The sequence below is a fragment of the Lepus europaeus genome, chromosome 11 (assembly GCF_033115175.1).
Source record: "Lepus europaeus isolate LE1 chromosome 11, mLepTim1.pri, whole genome shotgun sequence".
Classification (NCBI taxonomy): Eukaryota; Metazoa; Chordata; class Mammalia; order Lagomorpha; family Leporidae; genus Lepus; species Lepus europaeus.
In genome coordinates, this window is record NC_084837.1 from 54574513 (window position 1) to 54597351 (window position 22839).

At 50.0% G+C, this 22839-nt stretch overlaps 2 protein-coding genes across 6 annotated transcripts; one reads left to right on the plus strand and one right to left on the minus strand.

Annotated features, from left to right (window-relative positions):
* The first annotated feature begins 304 nt into the window (after positions 1–304).
* Positions 305–11613, plus strand: LOC133770027 (neuroligin 4-like). 5 transcript variants are annotated; one of them, XM_062205553.1, is made up of 8 exons: positions 305–719; positions 2513–2582; positions 2921–3704; positions 5692–5751; positions 6563–6715; positions 7364–7549; positions 8121–8913; positions 9724–11613. In XM_062205553.1, exons 3-8 carry the CDS (start codon positions 3251–3253, stop codon positions 10649–10651), a joined length of 2574 nt encoding a protein of 857 aa, XP_062061537.1. In that variant the 5' UTR covers positions 305–719; positions 2513–2582; positions 2921–3250; the 3' UTR covers positions 10652–11613. The 5 variants fall into 5 exon arrangements, with proteins under 5 accessions (XP_062061537.1, XP_062061540.1, XP_062061539.1 ...); XM_062205554.1 differs by lacking the exon at positions 305–719 and adding an exon at positions 1510–1609; XM_062205556.1 differs by lacking the exon at positions 5692–5751.
* A 7494-nt stretch (positions 11614–19107) lies between these two features.
* LOC133770543 (olfactory receptor 4F3/4F16/4F29-like) lies at positions 19108–20052 on the minus strand. Its single transcript, XM_062206621.1, has one exon. The coding sequence runs from the start codon at positions 20050–20052 to the stop codon at positions 19108–19110; it is 945 nt and encodes a 314-aa protein (XP_062062605.1).
* Between the last annotated feature and the right edge of the window lie 2787 nt (positions 20053–22839).

Here is a 22839-nt window from a genome sequence, read left to right on the forward strand (position 1 = left end):
GTCCCGGGCCCTGGGCGCTGCGCGTGCGCCTCCCGCTCCGGTTCCCAGACCGCGTCCCGCGCCCGCGCCCGCGGAGGAGCCGGCCTGCCCCAGCCCGGCCCGCGACGGAGCCGCGTCCCCGCCCCCACCGGATTCCGCCCGCGGCGCGGAGCGGAGCGGCGCTCCGGACTCCCGCTGGGAAAAATCCGGATCGGACCGCGTAGACCCGGGGGGGAAATCCGCATCGGACCGCGTAGACCCGGGGGGGGAAATCCCCATCGGACCGCGTAAACCCGGGGGAAAAGTCCGCATCGGACCGCGTAGACACGGGGGGGGGAAGCTGGATCGGACCGCGTAGACCCGGGAAGAAAAAAAAAGTCCGGATTATCACCGCGTAGACCGGGGGAAGGGGGCGGAATCCGGATTGTGACTGCGCAGACCCGGGGGAAAAAATCTGTATCGGACCCTGTAGACCTAGGAAGGAAAAAATTCGATTCTGACCGTTTAGACCCGGGAAAAAAATCCGGATCGGACCGTGTAGACCCGACAGAAAAACCCGAGTTTTGACCGCGTAGTCCGGAAAAAATCCGCATCGGAGCGCATAAACCGGGGGGAAGGGGGAATCCGGATTCTGACCGCGTAGATGGAGGAAAATCCGAGTTCTAACTGCGTAGACCCAGGAAAGAAACCGGATTTTGACCGCGTATACCTGGAAAAAACCCGGATCTGGAGGAGCTGAGGTAGGCCGGTGCCGCTTATTATAATATCTATTAATATTTATTTATTATTCCTATTGTCGCTATTGGAATCCGTATTTTTCCTTATTGTAATTTAATCATTTTTCTTGGTTATCTTTTTTTTCATTTTTTGTTCCGGTTTTATAAAAAATTTAAATTTTTTTCCCATCAGCCACTGCGTTCTCAGGCTTTAAAAAAATACTAAAATTGGATTTATGTCCATTTGTAGAAAAAAAAAGGGACCAACCTGGGCCAAGTCGGGGGAAAACGAAGGGAAAAATGAAAACTCGCGGCGCCGAGTTAACAAACCGGGGACACAGGGGGGAGCGCGGGGTCTGCGCGGCGCCGGGACCACCGCGCCCTGCGGGCCGCAAACCGCAGCGCAGCGCGGGGCCTCGCACAGCCGCGCTCGACCCGGGCAGCCCGCGGCCTCTAAGAAATCCGTCCGCGGCCCGCCGCCTGCGCTCTGGGAGCGAGACGATGCCCGAAAGCGTCGATCGATCCACTGCTCTGGTTCGACTAGGTCGGACTTGTTTTTTTCTGGAAGAGGCGGACGCGCTAAGAGGAGGCTGGGGTCGGGGCCAGGACTCAGGGGAAGCCCCCGGGGTAGCGCCCGAGGCCTGGCGGGGCCGGGAACCCGGCGTCCGCCCTCCCAGGGCCCCTCCAACGCCGTCGTCCCTCGCGGCCCCCACCCCCGGGCCCCTTTCCTCCGCGGTGACAGACAAGGGGGCGGGGCTTAGCCAGCAGCAGGTGCAATGCGCTCTAGTTTCTTCTCCATCCGGGTCTCGGGGGCGGGGCTGCAGCGCTGCGGGCGGGGCTCCTCCGGCTGCTGGAGAGCAGTGCATGCTGGGAGATTCCACCTGCACCCGGACACCAGGGACCTCTGGGCTTTGGTGAGATGGAGAAGCTGTTGAATGTTCTAGAACATTTCAGAAGCCAGGCAGGGGCTAAGGGAAGTGTAGGGATTTTGATTTTGGGGGGAGGGTGTCCTCAGTGGATGGACATGGTGAATGAGTGACAGGTGGAAATGGGCGGGGCTAACATGAACTGGTGAATGATTGACAGGTGACCATGGGCGGGGCTAACGTGAATGACAGGTATAATATATCACATTATGTGTTATCATCATTACTTTATTATTATGTAATATTAGGTATGATGTAGAATCTCTCATTATTATTATTTATTGTTGGCACTTTAAAATGTTTTATTTGTGTATTTTATTGGAAAGGCAGAGAGACAGAAGCAATTGAACCCAGAGAGCCAGAGGGAGACAGGCAGAAGCAGTCGAACCCAGAGATGCAGAATGAATCGAACCCAGAGAGAGGCAGAAGCAATCGAACCCAGAGAGAACGCTAGAGAGGCAGAAGCAATCGAACCCAGAGAGAGAAGTAGAATGAATCAAACCCAGAGACAGCAAGGCGCAGGGCATAGGGACGCCAGCCTTGAGCTGTCCCTTCCTTCTGTGGCGTTCTAGAACTTTCTCTCCTTGTATTTCTGCTCCCTTGCTCCCTTTAGATCTGTGGGGTGAAAACTCAGTGCTTCTAGAATTCTCCCCAAAAATCAGAGGTTAAAAAAGCAAAGCTTGCTTTGAGGATTGCCATCATCTCCTTCTAAGAGCTTCTGGAATGTTCTAAAAATTTCCAGAATGTTCTGAGAACTTCTGGAATGTTCTGAGAACTTTCCCAAATTTTCAAAGAATTTCCAGAATGTTCTGAGAGCTTCCAGAATTTTCTGAGAACTTCTGGAAGGCGCGTTTCTCACTGGACTAATTTTTCTCTCTTGTGTTTCCCCAGGATGGAAAAGAAAATCAGGTAGATTTTTATGGGATTCCGGAAGGTTCCGCCCCAGAACACTCAGGGAAGGGTGAGTGTCAATCAATCAGCATGGATTCTTGTGACTAGAGAGAGCCAGGCAGGACCAGTCAAACCCAGAGAGAGAACCAATCAAACCCAGAGAGAGAGACAGAGCCAGGCAGAGGCAATCAAACCCAGCATCCAAGTATTTGCTCTGATCCCTGCTCCCCCCAAGGCACCTGTCGGCCGTGCTGTTAATCATTAATTGTCGTTAATTCTGCCTGGCCAACTCTGTTGAGCAATGAGGTTTCCAGAACATCCTACCCTCAAAGGCATAGCAGCAAGTCTCAGAAAATTCTAGAAGAGTCCAGAACGCTCAAGGGTGCCTGCCTTCTCTGTCCCCCTTAGGCCATCCTGGAGTTTCCGTGAGGAGTTGTCCATCCCAGGGAAGTTTTCAGAATCCTGCTCCGTGATCCATGTTCTCACCTGCGACTCCGTCTGTGATCTGCCCCAGAACCCTCTGGTTCCCTCGTCCCTTCGAGATTTCTGGTTCATTCCAGAACCCTCTAGCTCCTTCTAGATGCTTCCGGCTCCTTCTAGAACCTTCCAGCTCCTTCTAGAACCTTCCAGTTCCTTCTAGAACCTTCCGGCTCAGCGTGAATCCCTTCTGGCTCCTTCTGCAGACCCTCCGAGAACGTCCCAGCTCCCATGACCCCTTCCGGAAGCTCCCGGATGTGAATGATGCCGCAGCCCACCGGCCTGCCCCTCCCGCTCCTGCCCCTGTTCTCCGGCCCCGCCCCCGCACTCTGGCTGGCCACGCTGTCCATCCACATCGCAGTGATGGACGGCCAGGCCCAGGGCCCGGTGGTGAGCACCAACTATGGCAAGGTCCGGGGCCTGCGGGCAACACTGCCCGGCGAGGTGCTGGGCCCCGTGGACCAGTTCCTGGGCGTCCCCTATGCGGCACCCCCAACTGGTGAGCGCCGGTTCCAGCCGCCTGAGCCGCCGTCATCCTGGGCCGGGGTGCGGAACGCCACGCGGTTCCCGGCTGTGTGCCCCCAGCACCTGGACGAGGCGTCACTGCTGCACGACATGCTGCCCGTGTGGTTCACAGCCAACCTGGACTCGCTGGCCGCCTACCTGCAGGACCAGAGTGAGGACTGCCTCTACCTCAACCTCTACGTGCCCGCCGGTGAGCCCCGGGGCTGGGCACGGTGAGACGCGGCTCAGCGGGTGATTGGTCGGGTCTAGCACTGTAATCCATTACTCAGCCAGTGATGGGTCAGGTCTGACTACTGAAATCCATTACTCTGCGGGTGATGGGTCTGGTCTGGTGACCGTGATCCATTTTTCGGTAGGAGATTGCTCAGGTTTGGGATCAAGGATTCATTGCTTGGTAGGGTCTAGGATTGGCAAACCGTTGCTCACCGTTGATTGGTTGGGTCTTGCAGTGGCGATCTATCATGATGCCTTGGGTCTGGCTAGGGAAAGGGCTAGGGTTATACCCAGGCATAATCAATTGAATGCAGAAGCAGGCACATGTAGGCCTAGGCAATCAAACCTGTGAGAGAGGAAGCAGGTGAAACAATCACACCCAGACTTGGGTTTGGCAGATGGATCCTGAGACACAGAGAGAGCGAGCACAGGCATGATGAGTTGATCTCAGAGAGGCAGCCACGACCAATCAAACCAGAGAGAGAGAGCTTCTGCCCCGTTGCATGCCGGGAGAGGGTATCCTAGCAGCCACTGCTCCCCAGCAGGCAGCCAGAATGCGGAAGCCAATTCTAGAAGGTTCCGGGAGCCTAGGTCCCCCAGGGTCTCACAGACCCCAGCCTGGAGCCAAGAAAATAAAGTAAAAAATTAATAAATGGAAAATAATTTTAAAATGAAATTATGAACTTATCAGCAAAAAATCAAAATTTAAAAATTGGAAAAAATAAGTTAAAAAATAAAAATAAAATAAAAAAGAATAAAACAAAATAAAAATAATTTAGAAAAATGAAATTAGAAATTCCTTAGCCAACAAAAAATAAAGCTAAAATAAAAAATAAAATAAAAAATAAAAAGAAATTGAGAATAAATTAAATGAAAACAAAATAATGTAAAATAATACAATAAAAATATTAAATAAAATTTAAAATAAAAATAAAATTTTTGAAAGGTGAAGTTAGAGACAGAGAGAGGCAGAAGCAATCAAAGCCAGAGAGAAGCAGGCAAAACCAATCAAACTCAGAGAGAAGGAGAGACATAGGCAGAAGCAATCAAACCCAAAGAGGGGGGACACAGAAAATCATGGTCCAAGAGACTTTCTAGAACTCAGAATGATTGGGAGTGAAGCATTATGAGGAGGGAGTGAAGGATCATGGGAAGGAGAGAGTGAAGCATCATGGAAAGGAGGGACTGAAGGATCATGGGAATAAGGAGGGAGTGAAACATCATGGGAAGGAGGGAGTAAAGCATCATGGGAAGGGAGGACTGAAGGATTTTTCTTTTTCGCCCATCAACACTCACTTTCAATCCCACCCTGACAAATCTGCATCCTCACAGGACAAAGCATATTTCTTATTTTTTTATTTTTTCGGGGAAAATCACATTTTCGCTCATTCTTCTTGACATCCTTCTGTGCGTGAGCCTTTCTCGCCTCCCTATATTTTTTCCGTGTCTTTCAGCGCCAAGATGCTAGAGTCCTAGAATGTGCCAGAAATGTTCCAGAATGCTCCAGACTGTTCCGGAAATGTTCTAGAACATTCTGAAATGTCCTGGACTGTATTAAAATGGTTTTTTTCTCTATATTTTTTCAGCAGTCTTTTTTAATTCTAGTGCATTCTAGAATGTTCCACAATATTCCAGAATGTACTAGAATGTTTTCAGAAAGTTCCAGAAGCTTTAAGAATGTTCCAAAATGTTCCAGAGCCATCCAGGATGTTTCCATAAATGTTCTAGAACAGTCTGGAAATGATTCAGAATGTTCTAGAATGCTTTTTTTTCCTCTAGATTTTTCACCAAATGCAGTCTTTTTGAATCCCAGTGCATTCCAGAATGTTCCACAATGTCCAGGAATCTTCCAGAAATGTTCCAGAAACTTCCAAAATGTTCTTGAATGTTCTTTTTCCTCTAGATTTTTTTCAGGAAACGCAGTCTTTTTGAATTCTCTTATTTTTTTCTGGCTATGCCCCCAGGAAGCCACACAAGGAAAAACACTGATGAAATAAACAACAGCGAGCGGCTCGAAGAAGGAGGTATTTTTTTTCTTTTTTTTTCTGATGGAATGTTTCTATTTTTAGTAACAGAATTCTATAGACAAAAAGTTCCCATATGATTTTTTTAATATTTTTATTATTTTTGAAAAATTTTTAAATTTTTTCAAGTTTGTAAAAATTTTTATTATTTTTAATTTTTATTTTCAATTTTTTAAAATTTTTAATTTTTAAATTTTTCAAAACATTTTATTTTTTAAATGTTTATTATTTTTTAATTTTTAATTATTTTAAAAATGTTTCATTTTTATGATTTTTTAAAAATTATTTTAATTTTCAAAATTTTTATGATTTGTTAAATTTTTTATTTTTATTAATTTTTTCTTTCTTTTTTGGGATTCACAGCTGAGATTCCAGGGTTGGTTTTTTTTTGCTTTTTTTTTTTTCCTTGGGAAAAATGCTGATTCTAAAATAGGTGCCTTAAGAGGAGGTGCTTCTTTCAGGATCTCTCTCTCTCTCTGGGTTTATTTGCTTATGCCTGTCTCTCTGGGTTTGATTGCTCCTGCCTCTCTCTGAAATTGGTTGTCCTATCTTGCTCTCTCTTCCTCTCTATTGCTCTGCATTCGATTGGTTCTCCCTGTCTCTGTGTCTGGGATTGATTGGTTCTGCCTGCCTCTATCTCTTTCTCACTGTGGGTTTGATTGCTTCTGCCTCTCTTTCTGGGATTGATTTGTTCTGTCTGGCTCTGTCTGGAATTGATTGGTCCTGTCTCACTCTGCCTCTGGGATTGACTGGCTCTCCCTTACTTCCTCTCTCTATCTCTGGGATCGGTTGACCCACCTGCTACCTGCAGACGCCCGTGAGCAGGGCGGCCGGAAGCCAGTGATGGTCTACATCCATGGGGGCTCCTACCTGGAGGGCTCAGGCAACATGATGGACGGCAGCGTCCTCGCCAGCTACGGCGACGTCATCGTCATCACCCTCAACTACCGCCTGGGCGTGCTGGGTGAGTGCTCTGCCACCTGGAGAGATCCAGAACGTTCTAGAACACTCCAGTGCATACCAGAACGTTCTAGAAAGTCCCAGGACATTCTAGAAAAATCCGGAGCATTCCAAGTTCTAGAAATTCCAGAACATTCTGGATCTGACAGCTTCTGAAGAGCCTCTGGCTTGGATGGGTTGGTTCTGTCTCCCTGTTTCTGGGTTTGATTGGCTCTATGTGTCTCTGGGTTGGATTGGTTCCATCTGAGTGTCTTTGGGCTGCTACTGCCTATCTCTCTGGGTTGGATTGGTTCTGTGTCTCTGAGCTCAGCTGGTGCTGCCTGTCTCTGGGTTGGATTGGCTCTGCCTGCCTGTCTCTGGGTTGGATTGGTTCTGTCTGCCTGTCTCTGGGTTGGATTGGTTCTGTCTGCTTGTCTCTTGTGGATTTGTTTTGTCTGCCTGTCTCCGGGTTGGATTGGTTCTGCCTGTCTCTGGGTTGGATTAGTTCTGTCCGTCTCCCTGTCTCCGGGTTGGATTGGTTCTGTCTCCCTGTCTCTGGGTTGGATTGGTTCTGTCTCCCTGTCTCTGGGTTGGATTGGTTCTGCCAGTCTCTGGGTTCGATTGGCTCAGCCTGCCTGTCTCTGGGTTCGATTGGTTCTGTCTGCCCCTGCAGGCTTCCTCAGCACCGGGGACCAGGCGGCCAAGGGCAACTACGGGCTCCTGGACCAGATCCAGGCCCTGCGCTGGGTGGAGGAGAACGTGGGCGCCTTCGGCGGGGACCCCAAGCGCGTGACCGTGTTCGGGTCAGGGGCCGGGGCCTCGTGCGTGAGCCTGCTGACCCTGTCGCACTACTCAGAGGGTGAGTCCGGCTGTTCTAGAATGTTCCGTGTCCAGTGTATGTAGAACAGTCCCCTTCCAGAAGGTTCCATTCTAGAATGTTCCATTCCAAGAACGTTTCGCATCTCCATCATTGTTGAGAGTCTTGGTCATGCCTGTAGTGTTGCTGATAGCTTCTGGAACATTCCGGAGAAATCTAGATTTCTTGAGTCCCAGTGTTTGTGGAGGCTTCTGGAACATTCTGGAATCTTCCACAGCATTGTGCGTGCTCTAGAATGTTCCAGAGAAATCCAGATGTGGAGATGTCTGGAAGACTGCAGAGGCTTCTGGAACTTCCAGAAACTTCCAGAACGTCTGGGACAATTCCAGATTTCCACGGCTCGGTCTTTGTGGCAGCTTCTGGAACATTCTGGAGTCAAGAACATTATGGAGCCTTCTAGGAGCTTCCAGAACGTTGCGGAGCAACCACAGCCCTGTGTGCCAGGTTCTGTGGCGCCTTCTAGCAGATTCTGGGCCATCCCACAGACATTGCTGAGGCTTCCGGAACACTCCGGAATGTTCCACAGACACCCACCTCCCCGTCTCCCCCACAGGGCTGTTCCAGAAAGCCATCATCCAGAGCGGCACGGCCCTGTCGAGCTGGGCAGTCAACTACCAGCCGGCCAAGTCCACGCGCCTGCTGGCCGAGCGGCTGGGCTGTGGTGCAGGCGGTGACTCGGCGGCGCTGGTGCGGTGCCTGCGGGCGCGGGAGGCCGAGGAGCTGGTGCGGCAGCCAGGCGCCATGGCGCCGGCCCCCTACCACGTGGCCTTCGGGCCGGTGATCGATGGCGACGTGATCCCGGATGACCCGCAGATCCTGATGGAGCAGGGCGAGTTCCTCAACTACGACATCCTGCTGGGCGTGAACCAGGGCGAGGGGCTGCGCTTCGTGGCGGTGGACGACGTGGACGTGGCCGACGTGGACTTCGACGGCTCCGTGGCCGCCTTCGTGGACCGGCTGTACGGCGCACCCGGGGGCCGGGACGCCCTGCGGGAGACAGTCAAGTTCATGTACACTGACTGGGCTGACCGGCATGACCCTGAGGCCCGGCGCAAGACCCTGGTGGCGCTGTTCACCGACCACCAGTGGGTGGCACCGGCCGTGGCTACGGCCGACCTGCACGCCCGCTACGGCTCGCCCACCTACTTCTACGCCTTCTACCACCGCTGCCACACCGACACCAGGCCCGCCTGGGCTGCCGACGCCGCCCACGGCGATGAGGTCCCTTACGTCTTCGGCGTCCCCTTGCTCGGCCCCGCCGACCTCTTCGCCTGCAACTTCTCCCGCAACGATGTCATGCTCAGCGCTGTGGTCATGACCTACTGGACCAACTTTGCCAAGACCGGGTGCGTGTGGGCGAGGGAGCCTGCTGTCGGGGATTGATTACTCATGCCTGGCGATCGGGCTGTCGGAGTTTGGTCATGCCTGGTGATCAGGCCATCTGGGATTGATTTCTCATGCTTGCCCATCAGTCGCACAGATCAATTGCTCACGCTTGGCGATTAGGCCATCAGAGTTTGATTGCTCATGCCTGGCAATTGGGCTGTCTGGGATCGATTGCTCAGGCTTGCCAATATGTCATATCTGTCTCTTTGGGATTGATTACTTCTGCTTGTCTCCTTATGTAGGCAGGCAATGGGTTCTGCCTGCCTCTCTCCTCTCTCTGAATTCCTTCTGCCTATCTCTTTTTCTCTGGGATCAACTGTTCCTGCCTCTCCTCTGGGATCAACTGCTCCTACCTGCCTCTCTCTCCTCTGAGATCAATTCGTTCTCTCTCTCTCTTTCTCTCTTTCTCACTCTCTCTCTCCCCCCCCTTCTCTGGGATCCACTGCTCCTGCCTGTCTCTCTGGGATTGACAGCTCCTGCCTGCCTCTCTTCTTCTCTAGGATCAATTCCTTATGCCTGTCTCTACTCCTCTGGGATTTATGACTTCTACCTGTCTCTCTGAGATCAACTGCTCCTGCCTACCTCTTTTTGTCTCTGGGATCGATTCCTTCTGCCTGCCTCTCTTTTTCTCTGGGATCAACTATTCCTGCCTGCCTCTGTCTGTCCCTGGGATTTACTGCTCCTGCCTGCCCTTCTCCTCTGGGATCAACTGCTTCTGCCTGCCCCTCACCTTCTCTGGATTGACTGATTCTGTCTGTCTCCGCCCACAGGGACCCGAACCAGCCAGTGCCGCAGGACACCAAGTTCATCCACACGAAGCCGAACCGGTTTGAGGCAGTGGCCTGGGCCAAGTACAGCCCCCGGGAGCAGTTGTACCTGCACATCGGGCTGCGGCCACGCGTGCGCGACCACTACCGCGCCACCAAGGTGGCCTTTTGGCTCGAGCTTGTGCCGCACCTGCATGGCCTGCGGGAGCTCCTCCAGGACGCTTCCCCCACCCCCACCTCGATCGGCGCTCGGCGCTCAGCTGGCCATGCGTGGCCGCACTTCCAAGATGGCGGCCAAGATGGCACCCCAATCGGTGCTCGGCGCTCAGCTAACAATGCCTGGCCTGGCATCCAAGATGGTGGCCAAGATGGCACCCCGATTGGCGCTCGGCGCTCAGCTAGCAATGCCTGGCCCGGCATCCAAGATGGCAGCCCGATCGGCACTCGGCGCTCAATGAGCAATGCCTGGCCCGGCACCCAAGAGGGCAGCCAGGATGGCAGTGCGGAGCGTCCCGGAAGCTTCCGGAAGGCCGCGGCGGTGCTGATCGAGACGCGCCGGGACTACGCCGCCGAGCTGAGCGTCACCCTGGCCGTGGGCGCCTCCCTCCTCTTCCTCAATGTCGTGGCCTTCGCCGCACTCTACTACAAGCGGGACCGCCGGCGCCGCGTCAGTCAACGCCGAGGGGGCGGGGCTGATGGCAGCCACGCCCACCGCCGTGACACCAGCCACACACCCAAGGACGTCGCCGCCGCCGCCCCGTGCCACTCCCAGGATGCCCTGCGGCTGGGCTGCCCGCCGGACTACGCCCTGGCCCTGCGCCGCGCGCCCGAGGACCCTCCACCGGGCGCCCCCAGCACCATCACTCGGGGGGGCGGGAGCGGCCAGGGAGTGGCCAGTCTGCCTCATGGACACTCGACCACCAGGGTATAGGGCTCGTGAGGGGGCCTTGAAACTTTTCATAGATATGGGGGGGGGCCTTGAAACTGTTCATGCACATTGGGTGGCCTAGGGCGTGGGTGGCCTCAAAACTGTAGATGTGGGGAGCTTTGAAACTGTGGACATGGGGAGCTTTGAAACCGTACATTGAGATGGGTAACCTTGATACTGGCCATGACATTGGTCAGCATTGAGACTGAGGACATGGGTGGCCTTGAAACTGTGGATAAAGGCCACCTGGAAACTGTCCATGGACAATGGGCAGCCTTGCAACTATCCACAGCATCCACTAGCTGATGTGGGGAGCCTTGAAACTGTCCATGGACATGGAGAACCTTGAAACTCTTGGTGAACATGGGGAGCTTTGAAATTGTCCATGGACAAGGAGAAACCCTGGAAAATTCCAGATAATTTCATCCCTATCCATGGTACATGGGCAGCCTTGAAACTGTCCGTGGACATGGGTGGCCTTGAAACCAGCCATGAACATTGGAAAACTTGAAAAATTCCAGAAAATTTTCCCAGCCCTATTCGTGAACACTCTCCTTGAAACTCTCCATGGACAAGAGTGGCCTCAAAACCGTCCCTGAATGTGGGCAGCCTTGAAACCATCCACAACCAAGGAGAAACCCAAAAAAATTCCAATCTCTGATTTTGTGCAACAAGGAAAAAAAATTCCCGGAAATTCTTATCTTGATGATGGAAAGCTGTAGAGCGTTCCAATTTTTTATATATATATATTCCTACTGAAAAAAAAAATTCCTTTGAGGGACTCTGCTGAGGCACAGGAGACTCTTGGCTTCAACCTGGCACCAGAACCCATCCTGGAATCTTCCAGAATCTTCTGGAATGTTCTGGGCGCTTCCGTGCAGACATATTTCCAGAGCTGTTGTCAGCGTTTTCAGTCTCTGATTCTGCTGTATGTAAATAAATATAAATACAGATATAAATCTCTACTGAACCAAGATGGCCGACTATCCCATCATTCTGGAAAGTTCTGTAAGCTTCTGTGTGCGTGCATTTGTGTCTGGAAAGTTCTGTGTGTGTGTGTGTGAGCATTCCAGAGCATTCCAGAAAATTCCATAGGCATTTTGGTCTAGAAATTCTAGAAGGTTCTATAAAGGGGACCAGGAAGAGTAGTCGATCGCCTATGTGGCGATGTCTCGTGTCTCCGTGGACAGTTCTAGAATGTCAGTGGAATAGGCAGAATCAGTCAAACCCAGAGAGAGACAGGCAGAACCAGTCAAACCCAGAGAGACAGAGAAAGACAGATGGAACCAAACTCAGAAACCCAGAGGGAGAGACACAGAGAAACAGAGGGAAACGGGCAGAAGCAACCAAACCCAGTGACAGAGAAACCAATGAAATCCGGAAAAACAGGCAGAACCACTCAAACCCAGAGAGACAGACACAAGCATAACCAATCAAACCCAGAGACACAAAGGGAAGGGAACCAGGAAACAGAACACCAACCATCCATGGAGCTTTCCGGAACCCCAGACAACCATGGAAAGTTCTGGAAACACCCAAGAACCACACTCGTGTGCAATTAATGAGTTTATTTCACCAGTGAGAAGAGACAGGCGGCCAGGAACGGACAATTCCATAACATTCTGGAACCTTCCAGAACATTCTTTCCTGTTATCTTTGGTGGAAGGAGACACCAATGCAAAGAGGGACAGAAAAAATCCAAAAATAATAATCCCAGGGATTCTAGAATGTTCTAGAACGTTCCCCCGGGCACAGGCTTGGATGACAGGTGTCTGTCAGAGAGAGGAGAGCCAGGTCAGCACAGCAGGGCCGAGGATTCCACAGAACTCTGAGGATTTCCACGGAAAGTTCCAGAATGCTCACCCACACCCAAGCTCCGGATGTGCTCCTGTGGAATCCCGCTCTGCTCCGGGAGCTCCGCATAGCACTCAGCTGCTTGGTGCTCAGGCCCTCTGCTTGAGCTACGACGGGAGCCAATAGTATGTGCCAACTGCATACACTCAGCCAGATCCACCCTAGATAGGACACGGTCGAGACTGATCTAGTGTGTGCCAACTGTATAGACTTGGCCAATACTGCTCTATCTAGTAGGCGCCGACTGCATACATCTGGGAATCCAATGCAGGCTAGGACAGGTCAGGATTGTTCTACTTAGTATGCTCCAAGTGCATACAGAAGAGCAAACCCATTCAGGATAGGACAGAACCAAGGTTGCCCTACTTGCTATGCACCAACTGCATACAAAAGGCAAACTGATGCAGAACAGGATGGGTCTGGGTTGCCGTATCTAGTATGCACTTACTATATACTCGGCCAACCCATCCCACACACGACAGGACCCTGCGTCACTCTATCTAGGAGGCACTGACTGTATGCGATCTGGAAAAGGCCCTGCAACTCTCTCTGGAACATTCCGGAAGGATCCGGAGCTCACTGGCGGCAAGGGTGATGCATGTGGCGGTGCCGTCGGTGCCCACGTTGTTGTAGACGACATGGCCGGGCTCCTGCACCAGGAACTTGAAGTAGTTCTTACCCTCGACTGCAGCAGAAAAGGCATGGGAACATTCTGGAACGTTCCAGAAACTTTCTAGAACTTTCCGAAGTTTTCCCTAGGACTTTCTAGACTGTTTCCTAGAATTGTCTGGAATTCTCTGGAACATTCCAGACACTTTTTCTAGAACATTCTAAAGTGTTTCCCTAGAACCTTCCAGGAAGTTCCCTGGCATCGTCTGGAAGTTTCTGGAACACTCTGGGCTCTCCCTAGACGGTGCGGTGCCCTCTTCGCCGGCAGTGCTGGCAGTGATGGGGCTGTCAGGGCCCCCATGTGCACTGGAGGGCTGATGGGCCTTCCTCAGGGGCCCGGCCGCCTCTGCATCCACCCGGGGCAGGGCTCGTGTCCTTGTTCCTCACGGGCCGGCCACCACGACCTGCTGTCTCCTGTGTCGTCGGGGCGCTGGGAAGTCCAGGGACTGGGCCGGAAGTGCCGTGCAGCAGGGCAGTGCCTTCCCAGATCCGGGCTCCCGACGGTGGGCCAGTCCCGGGGGAGCTACACCCATGCTGTTCACTTCATTCTGGCTTTACAAAAGTAAAACTTTGTTTAAAAAAATCTTTTAATAAGCCTGGGTTTTGGGGTTCAAGTACAAAAACTTCATGGCCTGACCACAGTCACAGACTTTTATCCCGATTTCTTCTCCTAGAGATTTCAGTTTCCAATATTCCTTAAGTCTTCAGTTGTATTGAGTAGGTTTTCATACATGATATAAGTGTCTGATTTCAGTTCTGCACGTGGGCAGTCATTACTCCAAAACCGTTTACTGAGGAGACAGCTCCCAGCACCTGTCACACAGCTGGATCAGTGTCAGACACCCCTCACCCCTGCCCTCTGCTGTGTCTGCAGAGTCTGCTCACCCCTCCCCTGCCCCTCTGTGTCTGGAGAGTCTGCTCACCCCTCCCCTGCCCTCTGTGTCTGCAGTGTCTGCTCACCCTCCCCTGCCCTCCGCTGTGTCTGCAGAGTCTGCTCACCCCTCCCCTGCCCCTCCGCTGTGTCTGCAGTGTCTGCTCACCCTCCCCTGCCCTCTGTGTCTGCAGAGTCTGCTCACCTTCCCCTGCCCTCTGTGTCTGCTCACCCCTCCCCTGCTCCTCTGCCCTCTGTGTCTGCAGTGTCTGCTCACCCCTCCCCTGCCCTCTGTGTCCGCTCACCCCTCCCCTGCCTTCTGTGTCTGCTCACCCCTCCCCTGCCCTCTGTGTTTGCAGTGTCTGCTCACCCCTCCCCTGCCCCTCCGCTGTGTCTGCAGTGTCTGCTCACCCCTCCCCTGCCCTCTGTGTCTGCTCACCCCTCTCCTGCCCCTCCGCTGTGTCTGCAGAGTCTGTTCACCCCTCCCCTGCCCTCTGTGTCTGCAGTGTCTGCTCACCCCTCCCCTGCCCTCCGCTGTGTCTGCAGAGTCTGCTCACCCCTCCCCTGCTCCTCTGCTGTGTCTGCAGAGTCTGCTCACCCCTCCCCTGCCCTCTGTGTCTGCAGTGTCTGCTCACCCTCCCCTGCCCTCCGCTGTGTCTGCAGAGTCTGCTCACCCCTCCCCTGCCCTCTGTGTCTGCAGTGTCTGCTCACCCTCCCCTGCCCTCTGTGTCTGCAGTGTCTGCTCACCCCTCCCCTGCCCTCTGTGTCTGCAGTGTCTGCTCACCCCTCCCCTGCCCTCTGTGTCTGCTCACCCCTCCCCTGCCCCTCTGTGTCTGCAGTGTCTGCTCACCCCTCCCCTGCCCCTCTGTGTCTGCAGTGTCTGCTCACCCCTCCCCTGCCTTCTGTGTCTGCAGTGTCTGCTCACCCCTCCCCTGCCCTCTGTGTCTGCTCACCCCTCCCCTGCCCCTCTGTGTCTGCAGTGTCTGCTCACCCCTCCCCTGCCCCTCTGTGTCTGCAGTGTCTGCTCACCCTCCCCTGCCCTCTGCTGTGTCTGCAGTGTCTGCTCACCCCTCCCCTGCCCTCTGTGTCTGCAGTGTCTGCTCACCCCTCCCCTGCCCTCTGCTGTGTCTACAGTGTCTGCTCACCCTCCCCTGCCCTCTGTGTCTGCTCACCCCTCCCCCTGCCCTCTGCTCCAGTATTGTTGGGGTAGGGTTTCCCATGCACAGCGTCAGGCTGTCTGCACACAGACCCTGTCACGTCCTTCCTTGCTGACTGCTCTATCGGGACCTCCAGCCCTGCGTGTATAAAATGTGCCATCGTCCACCCTCTACCAGCTGCAGGTTAAAGTGAGAGCTCCACTGTACCCGTGCTTGGAAAATGTCTCATTTAAATTGTATTTTTAGTTTTTCTAGAAATAATTCCATTTCATTAGTATTTTCAAAAAAGAAATTTGGCGTTGATAATTTAGTGATGTCTGCGCTTTCATCCCTTATCTTCTAAGTACAGAATTTCTATTTGTTTTTCCATTTTCTGGAATTTGTAAATTAAATAACCAAATCAAATGGTCTTTTTTAGGTTCCTAAAATGACAAACCCTACAATCATTCCTATAATTATTACTTTACCTCCTGTCACTATTCCCTTAACTCCATACAACTGCCTTCCCACCAACCTCCTGTATGCAGTTACTGGCAAACATATTAAAATACATATTTAAAAGATTTATTTATTTATTCAAAAGGAATGGTTATAGAGAGGGAGACAAAGAAAGAGATCTTCGATCATACCTAGAACTGCCCAGACCAGGCCAGGCTAAGCCGTGGGCAGGAACTCCATCCAGCCTCCTTGGCTGGGAGCCGGGCCACACACGGAGCGGCCAGGACTCCATCAGCATCCACAGGAGAGGCCGCACCACAGACACCACACTGCCACACATTCCATCATTCCATCATTCCACATCATTCCACACATCAGAGTCCATTCACCTTATTCTAAATAGACGACTCTAAAATAACTATAGGAGGAGAAATGTGCATGTCTGCACGTACACTGCTTCTCCTGATTCTCCGGTTACCTTTGCCGGGCTTTCTGTGGGTGAGTGGGCTGGCAGGGGTGTGTTCGTCACCTCTGAGGCTACTGTAGCTGAAGAGCCTCCCCCATCGTCCTAAGGGGGCCTGGGAGCAGCCAGTCCTCTCCGTGTTCGTCACCTTGTTAACTCCTGTAGTCTCCGCCATCATAGTTAAAGGTGGCAGAGCTAAACGCGGGCCCTCGGTCGATGGCGGTTTCTCTGGACGCTCTCTGGCCACCACTATTCCACTGGGAAGTCAGCTGGTATTCCCACCACATTTCCCCTGTAAATCACAACTCGTTTTTCTCTTGTGTTCAAGAATTTCTCCTCATCTTTTGCTTTCAGCTTTTTAAATAATGCGCCTTACTTTAGAATCCTGTGTTATCTTTGTGTCCATATTCCTTAAATCCTACTTTTAGTTTCATGGATGCTTATGTTATAGTTTCCAAATTAAAATTTGAGAAATTATCTGTCATTATTTCTTCTTTTTATTTTTAAAGATTTATTTATTTAGTTACTTATTTATTTATTTGAAAAGCACAGTTGCAAAGAGGCAGAGGCAGAGAGAGAGAGAGAGGCGGAGAGAGAGGTCTTCCATCTGCTGGTTCACTCCCCAGATGGCCTCAACAGCCAGAGCTGTGCTGATTCGAAGCCAGGAGCCAGGAGCTTCTTCTGTATCTCCCATGCAGGTGCAGGGCCCAAGGATTTGGGCCATCTTCCCCAGACCACAGCAGGGAGCTGGATGGGAAGTGGAGCAGCCGGGACTCAAACTGAAATCCACATGGGAGCCGGCACTGCAGTCTGCAGCTTTACCCACTGTGCCACAGCGCCGGGCTGGGTCATTATTTCTATGAATATTTTTCCTGCTCCTTTGTCTCATCTACTTTTTGTACTTCCATTATACGTGTTTGATGTGTCTGATGATGTCCCACATTTCAGCTGGACTTTGCCTTTATTGTGTGTGTGTGTGTGTGTGTTCTTCAGTTTAAATAATCTCTATCAATCTGCCTTCAAGTTTGTTAACTTCTTTATCTGCCAATTCACTCTTGCTGTTAAGCTCACAGAGTACATTTTTATTGTTATTTTAGTTTTGTGAGCATATATATAATTCTTATTTTGAATGTTTTTTCTGTTAAAATTGACATCTAGACACTCCCACAGGCTGTTTAGGTTTACTGCTTTTGGTGTATAAGTTATACTTGTCTGTTTATTTTCATGCTTCACAATTTTTGTTGGAAGCTAAACATTTTAGGTAATAGGTTGTAGCAATAACTGGTACTGGTTCCCTGGTCTCCAGCTCTTATTTTTATCTTATTGCTTATTTGTTTAATAACCTGCTGGAAATTTTAATAAACTCTGTTCCTCACCCCAGAATACCAAGAATTGAGGATACTCCTCAAGGGGCATGGCTTTGAGTACGCCCTCGGATGACAGTGGCTTTGCTAGGCTCTCTTCTCTTTTCCCATAACCTCATCCAACTATTAACTCAGAGTTCTTGCTGATTACTATGTTCTTTAAAAGTGTTCTGGAGCATAAATTATTCTAAAAACCAACCCAATCAAAATCTAGCTCCTGGGGCCAGCGCTGTGGTGCAGTGGGTAAAGCCGCCGCCTGCAGTGCCAGCATCCCATATGGGTGCCGGTTCAAGTCCTGGCTGCTCCTCTTCCGATCCAGCTCTCTGCTATGGCCTAGGAAAGCAGTGGAAGATGGTCCAAGTCCTTGGGCCCCTGCACCTGCGTGGGAGACCCAGAAGAAGCTCCTGGCTCCTGGCTCCTGGCTCCTGGCTTCAGATCGGCGCAGCTCCGGCTGTTGCAGTCATTTGAGGAGGGAACCAGTGGATGAAAAACTTTCTCTTTCTCTCTCTTTCTCTCCCCACCCCCCAATCTCTTTGCCTCTCCCTCTGCCCCTCTGTAACTCTACCTTTCAAATAAATAAATAAATCTTTTAAAAAAATCTTGCTCCCTTGAATGTGTAGTTTCTAAGCTGTAGCTCACATTTTTGGATCCTCAGAGGGTTCATTCCAGTTCTTATTCCACAATTCTCTCTTGAACATTGTCTGCCAACAGGTCCACCTGTATCTGAATGTCTGCTCAATCGACATTCACAACCATTGTTCTTCTCATTTATTCATTTTCATTTCATTTGAGCCATCATCTTCTTCCTCCCTGGGTGTGCGTTAGCAGGAAGCGAGATCAGAAGTAAAGCAGCTGGTGTTCCAGGAGGCATTCTGACAAGGGAATGCCAGGCAGTTACTTAGTTACCGCCGACGGCCCTGCCCCTCGGTCACTCTGGAGGATTCTCTGAGACCTGGACAAGGGCCTCCAGCACCTCCTGCAGCCTGAACTTCCCATCACAGCCCTCCAACCCATGAAGCTGCAGGTGCACCGAGCTCCATGGCCGACACAGATCACACAAGGTAGTGCTGGGGCAGAGAGCTAAGAGGAAGTCTCAGAAGCACAGGTGCAAACCCCTGGTCCAGACTCTCAGTGGGAGATTCTCTGTTATCCTCCCACTCAGGACCGACAACCTCCGGGGACGTCTCCTCTGACCCAGTCGCATGAGAGAGAACAAACTGGACCATTTTTATACATTGTTATGGACAATCTGCTTATTTTGCTGACATTTACCACAGAATAAATTTAAGCTTCATTCTACTGTGTCTTGCATGGAAAGACATCGGAAATATCTGCACCTCAGGCACAATGTAAATTTTGACAAAAACCAATATTAAAGAACACAAAATATGAAATAAATATAAAAAATGCAAAACCAGTACACCGAAAGCCACAAAACATTGCAGAAAGATATTAAAAGACAGGGATACACGTGGGCATATGTAGTGCATCGTGGCCTGACCTCCGTGAGCAGTAAACATATTCATCAGATAAGAAGGACGTCACAGCATAACTACATCCAAATCAGTATTTAAATCTTAGAGTTCCTGAATCTACCATTCCAAAGGAAGACACATAAGCTGCAGGCTGGGGAGGAGAGGATCTTAACCCACCATTAGGGACATCTTCCTGTAAATCTGTTTGCACACTCTCTTCATGGCGGCCTTCATCTCTTTATTCCTGAAAGTGTAGATGACTGGATTCAGAACGGGAGTGAGGACAGAATCAAAGAGAGCAAGATACTTGTCCATCTGTGAACTGGGGTGTGGCCAGGTATAAACAAACAGGGTCGGACCAAAGAACAGGATCACCACAGTGATGTGAGCTGAAAGTGTGGAAAGGGCCTTGGAGGAAGCTCCTGTGGAGTGTTTCCAAACACTGACCAGGATGAAGATGTACGAGATGAGAAGCACAGAGAAAGAGCTGACGCAGATGAACCCACTGTTCACAGTCACCATGAACTGCAGCCGACTGGTGTCTGCGCAGGCCAGCCTGAGGAGCCGAGGGAGGTCACAGTAAAAGCTGTCCAACACGTTAGGGCCACAGAAGGGCAAGCCAATGAGAAACACCAGTTGGAACAGGGAGTGAATAATGCCAAGGCCCCAGGCAGCAACCACAAACAAAATGCACACCCGTGGGCTCATGATGGCCAGGTAGTGAAGAGGTTTACAGATGGCCACGTATCTGTCAAAGGCCATGGCCATGAGCAGCACCATCTCCACACCGCCAATCACATGGATGAAGAAGATCTGAGCGATGCAGCCTTCAAAGGAGATGACTTTGCTCTTTCTGAACAGATCATAAATCATCTTGGGGGACGTGACAGAGCAGGCTCCCAGGTCAATGAAGGAGAGGCCCGCCAGCAGGAAATACATGGGGGAGTGTAGGTGAGGGTCGGTGGTCACAGAAAACACAATGAGGCTGTTCCCAGTCATGCTCGCCGTGTAGAGGACTGAGGAGAACACCAGGAGGAGACGCTGGAGCTCCTGGGAGCTGGTGAGGCCCAGGAACACAAACTCGGACACCCCCGAGTGGTTCCCTCCAGCCATGGGTCAAGCCCACTGGGTGCAGTTGCAGTTATAAGAAAGGGAATAAGAAAGAAGGTGTGGTTATTCAGAAAGATACTGCTATTAGTTCTTTATGTTCACATTATGAATGAGAACCATCTGATAATCCTATTCTTCATGTGATGCTATTGGTGATGGTGGTGATGATAACAATGATGGTGATGACAAAATCACAGTTCAAGAGCACAGACTTTGATTGGAAATACCAACAAAGTTTCCCAAAGCCCAGAACAGGAGAATCAAGCCTACACAAATTATGCCTACACAAAAAATAGGATATGCAAGCAGGAAATTATATTTTCTCACAAACAAAGAAGAAGGTATACATGGAACAGTATATTTAATTGTCCCTAAAGGAAAATGAGTGATTCATATTGTATGTGACCATAATTTGCCAACTCTGCACATCACATTTCTGTTTTGTGTTCACTTTCACACTCTCCACTCCATAAAATTTACACACAGAGAGACAGGTTCAGGTGAAACGCTAACTATGATTAATCAATGGACCACCATCCAGGACTAAGCCTTGTCTTAAACCTTTAATGGGACTTAGTTAACATGAAACAAACTGAGAATAGGGTATAGATTGCAATGAAGATGAATAAAACTAAGGAATTGAAACATCAGAGCCCAGCAAGAAAGTTAGAAGAAATAACATGGGCCTTATCAAAGATACACGGTGCATTCTTCATCATGCTTCACCTGTTTTACTGTTCTTCTGAGTCTCCCCATTATTTATGGTAAAACACACACCCATACACACATGAAATTTGCTTTCTTAATCATTTTAGGTGTGCAGTCCAATAGTGTTAAGTAAATTCATATTTTGTAAAACATATCTCCAGAACTTTTTCATCTTGCAAATCTGAAACTTAACACTCATTAAACAACTTTAAACAAAGTCCCCTTTTCCCTTACTGGCTCACCTTTCCCCTCCCTCTGTCCAAGCTAACCACCATTCTACTTTGTTTCTCTGAGTCTGAGTGCTTCATAGGTGGCATGGAATTGGAACCACACAGTACTTGTCTTTTTTCTCTGGTTCATGTCACCTCATGTAGTATCCTCAAGAGTCAACCACTGAATCTCTCCACTTTTTTGAAAGCTGTGTTCTGGCTCTAGCTTCAGCTGACTGCCACTGATTGATCTACTAGGATCTTACAGAGCCCTCTACTGGCCACACCACTCAACAAAATTCTCTAGAGCCTTCACCTGGCTCTGCAAAATGTTCCTCCGGACCTAAGAAATACATAAGTATTTAGGATCTCACTCTAGTTTCCACTAAAGCACCTACCTATGTAACCACCTATGATGTGAAATGGACCTGTGTACAGCTTCTGCTTCTCCACACATTCAGAAGGTATTTATAGCCAATGAAATAGTAAGGTTTTCTTCACTGTTGCTTCAATCTCATCTACCCATTCCTTTGTTCTGCCCAGAACTATCTCCCTTTAACATATTCAGTGCTTTCTTTATTGCAACCTGCTCTGATATTCAACGCCATGTTTTCTAGGTCAAAATTCATGTAGGTATGTTCATTTATTTGTATACTTAAGCTTCTAGCTTATTTTGAAGTGAAAGGTATGTCAGATTTCAGTAAGTAATATCTGTGTTAGCAGAATTTTTCTTTGGCCTTGATGATATGGACCGAAAGCTGACACATACAGTTGGCACATCTTAAGTTTGACTGTGTTTGAAGGGAGAAGGATGAAGGGGTGGAAAAGTTCTGTCACGCTGTGTCTAACAATTCCCAGCATAAAGTGAACCCTGAGAACAGCCCTGCAGCTCTACCTCCTTGGGAGATGCTGGGGTGCCCATGACCTGGCGTCCAGGTGCCCCTCTTCATTTGCAGACACAGTTCTACAGACCTGAAGAATCTCACCCAAAGACTTGCCTAATGGATGACCTCATTCATCTCATCTACCCCAAACCTCCCAGAAGCTTTCACTGCACCCTGACTTCAATTCCAACTGACAGCCACCGAGCAGACTCTCCACACTCAAGCAGAGGATTCTGTGGTCACGTTCCAAGCCTATAGTCAGTAGTCAAGAGGAACGTACTCTCTGCTCTCCAGTTCTCATAAATCTGAGCCTGGACTGGGAACATGAAACTATAGATGCTGCTCAGCGTGAAAGCAACAGAATGACAATTGGGGGATGGAAGTGCACGGGTGAATGACTGAGGCCCTGGTAACAGGACCAGATACCCAGTCATAGATGAAAACACATAAAGGCTTTGGTGTGGGAAAATACAAGCACCTAGTGGACTCATAGCTACTTAACTCCAAGAAATGACTTTGTCCAGCCATCCACTATTCATAAGAAAACCCAGACACTCAAAAATAGGAACTGCACTGCTCATATTGACACTAATGGCAGAACTATGGACCAAACCCAGATCTCTTAGTTCCTGATCCAAAATTACAGATCCTATAGAAAATAACCTATGAAGGAAGAACAAAAAGTCAAAGTTAAAAAACACAAACTTTTACATAAATTGTCTATTTTTTGCAATAAATGTTTTTGCATAACAAATAATTAGATGTAACATTTAAATGTGGCTAATTATGGGCTGGCCCCTTGGCTCAACACGCTAATGTGGCTAATTAAGTGTTAGGAATAAACTGTAGACAGAACACGTTGTACATTCACACTTCTTATCTTGGGCTCATTTGAAAGCACTTAACAATGGTAAAGTATTTAAATGAATATTTGTTATCACATCATATTTTTGATGCTCTAAATTTTACTATGCAAACCTTTAGCCAAT